At 56.6% G+C, this 3679-nt stretch overlaps 1 protein-coding gene across 1 annotated transcript; it reads right to left on the bottom strand.

Moving 5' to 3' along the window:
* Positions 1–6: 6 nt before the first annotated feature.
* Positions 7–1172, bottom strand: GPSM3 (G-protein signaling modulator 3). The gene is made up of 4 exons (XM_006772849.2): positions 1077–1172; positions 792–891; positions 375–574; positions 7–176 (listed from the first exon to the last, which is right to left on the bottom strand). Exons 1-4 carry the CDS (start codon positions 1116–1118, stop codon positions 39–41), a joined length of 480 nt encoding a protein of 159 aa, XP_006772912.1. The 5' UTR covers positions 1119–1172; the 3' UTR covers positions 7–38.
* Between the last annotated feature and the right edge of the window lie 2507 nt (positions 1173–3679).

The following is a 3679-nucleotide window of genomic DNA, read 5'->3' on the forward strand; positions in this document are numbered from 1 at the left end:
CGCCGGGGTGGGGCGGGGGGGCCGGCGGGGCTCAAGTCTCAGCAGGTGTGAGTGGGGGGCTGAGACCTTTGTTCCTCCATTCGACCCCCACCCTGAACTCTCAGCAGCAACTCCAGGAGCTCCTGCCCCCCGGGGGGCAGGGGAGGCTCTGACCGCTGGGCTTCCATCCGCTGGCACTGGAGGAATGGAGGATGGGAAGGTGTTGGCGAGGGCGGAGGAGCAGGCCTGGAAGGGCTGGTGTGCAGGGCACACAGGACACCTGTGACTGCGATGGGGGGCTAGGGCCTGGGGAGGAGGAGGGATAGGGCCCCAGAGGACAGGGTCTGGAGACCAGGAAACCTGGGTCTGGCCTCCTGGCGGGTGGGGTGTCTCACCTGGTGACTGAGGATGGTGCTGTAGAGCTGTTCTTTGTCCTCCTGGGGCCGGGGTGGGGCTGGGGCTAGGTTTGGGGGACCCTGGGGGACCTGGAAGGTGGCTCTCTGCTCCTCTAGGCGGCGGGACTGGGCCTCAGCCACTAGGTCCAGAAGGAGCTCAGTCTGCAGGGAGAGCAGGGAGGCCGAGCGGGGTCCTAGGGCTGGGAGTGGGGGGAGGGCTCAGAGAGGTTGGCAGGGTGGGGGCCTGGGCAGGGACAGACAGGGTGAGGTGATGAGGGGCTGGCGGTCAGAGGTAAGGAGGTACAATGGGGAGTCCAGAGGATGTGGGGAAGGGGCCACGATGGAGTGGACCCTGGTCACAGGATTAGGAAGGATGCAGGCACCAGGGTCAGGGAACTCCCTGGATGGGTGGGGTACCTGTGTGGCGGGTCCCTGGAGGAGGGGATGGAGGAGCAGATCGCCAAGGTCGAACGGTGGTGTTTACAGGGGGCCAGCCATGCTCATCCCGAGGGGGGCCCTGACGCCGAGACACCCATTCGTCAAGCAGGGGCGGGCGGCCAGCGGCCGCTTCCTCTGTCTCTGTCCCCCCCAGTGTGCCCAAGCCCTTCCAAGTCCTGCGTCCATGGCCACTAGGTCTCTGCCTCAGGTCCTCTGGCCTCCCTTTCTCCCAGGGCCAGCCTCCCCCACCGGGTGCCAGCTCACCTGCTCCCCATCCTCTTCTTCCTGGGGTCTCTCAGCCTCCATGCCCTGGAGGGGAGAAACCGATGGGGGAGGGGAGCTGGGATTTGGAGGAGGGCTGGCACCGGAGCAGAGGCTGGGAAAAGCTCCTCCCGCAGCAGTGGAGGGGCTTCGAGGTGGGCAAGAACTCTTGGCCTTCCCCTGTCCAGAGCCTCAGTAGACCCCCACCCCACCACTCTGTTCCCTCCCCCCGCCTCCCCTCCAGCTCTGTCAACACAGGAACTAGCTGCACAGGAAGTGGTTTCACTCCTCAGAGCCCTCACCCCCAGGTCTCTCCTCTCCCTAAAATGTCCCCTGAGGGTAGGATTCAGCCCTCCCCTGCTTCCCAGCTCCCAGCCCCATTGGGATTGGGACAGGCATGGTTCCAGCAGGACTCGGATCCGGGGATGACAGGCCCTCAGACATATACATATACCGCCAGCACTGGTCCGACAGAGCGAGCATCAGTCACCCCCGCCCTCTCGGTGTTTGGTCTATTCAGTGGACAAGATGTGTCTCAAATGTGAGACATGGTCAGGGAAGGCTTTCCTCTGGTCATGAATGAGGGATGAAGGGAGAGGACCAACTCCCTGGCTTGGTCATTGATCTGTCCACACTGATCACCCCAAGCTAGAAGGACAGATAGACATTTGGAGCCTCGAAATGGAAACCTGTCATAATACGGGGTTTACAGCTGAGTGACTTCAAACACGAAATGTGATGAAGAGCTCTGGTTCTGCCACTTAACGCCTTATCATCTTCGCCATCCAGATAAAAATCTGTGCCTGTTTCTAAGAGTAAAATGGACCTAGCAGTTTTGGTAGACCTCACAGTTGGTGTGAGGATTAGATGTGATAAAGCATTTGGTACAGTGAATGCTCAATAAATGGTAGTTATTACAAGGCATACTGCAGAGATATTGCAGGATGGTTCCGGATCACTACAATAAAGTGATTATCACAAAAGTGAGTCAGATGTTTTGGCTCCCCGGTGCATGTTTAACAACTATACCGTAGTCTATTAACTGCAATAGCATTGTCTTAAAAAGAATAACCATGCCTTAATTTAAAAATACTTTATTGCTAAGAAATTTCCAACCATCATCTGAGCCTTCAGTGAGTCATAATCTTTTTGTTGGTAGAGGGTCTTTGCTTCAATGTTAATGAAAACACTTACATGCGAAGCGCAACAAAGTGAGCCCGTAAAGAGGAGGTACGCTTGTATCCGCTTTCAAAATGCCCCAAGCCTCCACGTCTCGGCCCATCGGCACCATGAGAGGTGTAACTACGCTGCTGAGAGGCGATCACACTGAGAGGCTCTCTGTCTGCCTCTACCAAGCTTGGGCTCCCGGGAGTCTCCTGCACGGCTAGAACTAAATGTCCTAGGAAGGTGGGCAAAGGGCGCAATGTGTGGCTTCTCTTCAGACTACTACACTCTTGTTTTCAGATGACACCCTAAATTAGCACAGGACCCCTAAGTCTTATTCTTGCTCTTAAACTATACTGAACGTCTCCATCCAAATATTGAATTTGGGCCCTAGCCGGTTTGACTCGGTGGATAGAGTGTCGGCCTGCAGACTGAAGGGTCCCAGGTTCGATTCTGGTCAAGGGCATATGCCCAGGTTGTAGGCTTGATCCTCAGTGGGAGGCATGCAGGAGGCAGCTGGTCAATGATTCTCATCATTGATGTTTCTATCTCCCCCTCTCCCTTCCTCTCTGAAATCAATAAAAATATATTAAAAAACAAAACAAAAAATATTGAATTTGGGACACAAAATTTGGAAGACAATGTAGTCACTCCCGTATTTTCTTCATTGCACTCCTCAAACCCTCCAAAAGAAGGTAACACTTTATACCAGCTTTATTCTCTGATGACAGATTTGGGGTTCTTAGAGAAAGTAGTGGCTAGAAGAGTGGCACCTCATCCCTGCAGTGGTGAGAATGCAAGGAGTCATCACCTGGAGTGGCCCTTGGTGCTCCCCCGACCCAGCACCTGCGATGCCTGGCACAGCAGGTGCTGAACAGATACTTGTCAACTGTTTGTAGGTGGTGGGGGGTGATTAAACGCTCCCTTCGGGAACCACATCCGGGAACCACATCCCGTGCAGGGAGAACATCTTACATCCCATCTGTGGGATGGTTCCAGTTCAGGGTACTAGCCCCCTCCACCCCCCTCCTGTAGCCCCTCACCCGCACTCCCTGGGCCCACTCCATCTCAGCACCTAACCCTCTGCAGGGCCGCATCTTCTCCACGTGGAAGACGATGACGGTTGAGTGGGCATGCACTCGTTTTGGGAGGGACGCTATATTCCCGAACCCTACTTCTGGGGCCCGAGGACTTTAAAACCTGGAGGCTTCCAGGCGGGCACTTAACGGAGCTCGCTTTTGGAATCCCACCCGGCCACTAGCCGCCTACTTTTGAGCTTCGCTTCCTGCATTTGAGGGTACTCCTGGGGGGGTTGGGGAGCCCCAGGCGAGGGGAGGAGACCCGCGCTCCGGGGACGGAGTAAGGCAAAGAGGCGGGCTCCGCGTGCTGGGGGCGGGGCCGCAGGCTCCCAGGGACACCCAATCACAGGGCCCGCCAGCGGG

This window comes from Myotis davidii, unplaced genomic scaffold (assembly GCF_000327345.1).
Source record: "Myotis davidii unplaced genomic scaffold, ASM32734v1 scaffold1006, whole genome shotgun sequence".
NCBI lineage: Eukaryota > Metazoa > Chordata > Mammalia > Chiroptera > Vespertilionidae > Myotis > Myotis davidii.

Bases quoted from the DNA above. Each gene is read 5' to 3' on its own strand.
- GPSM3 (XM_006772849.2), bottom strand. From the start codon at position 1,118: ATGGAGGCTGAGAGACCCCAGGAAGAAGAGGATGGGGAGCAG. The intron at 892-1,076 runs GTGAGCTGGCAC...TCTCGGCGTCAG, and splicing joins AAGAAGAGGATGGGGAGCAG to GGCCCCCCTCGGGATGAGCA. The intron at 177-374 runs GTGAGACACCCC...CCATTCCTCCAG, and splicing joins GCACCATCCTCAGTCACCAG to TGCCAGCGGATGGAAGCCCA.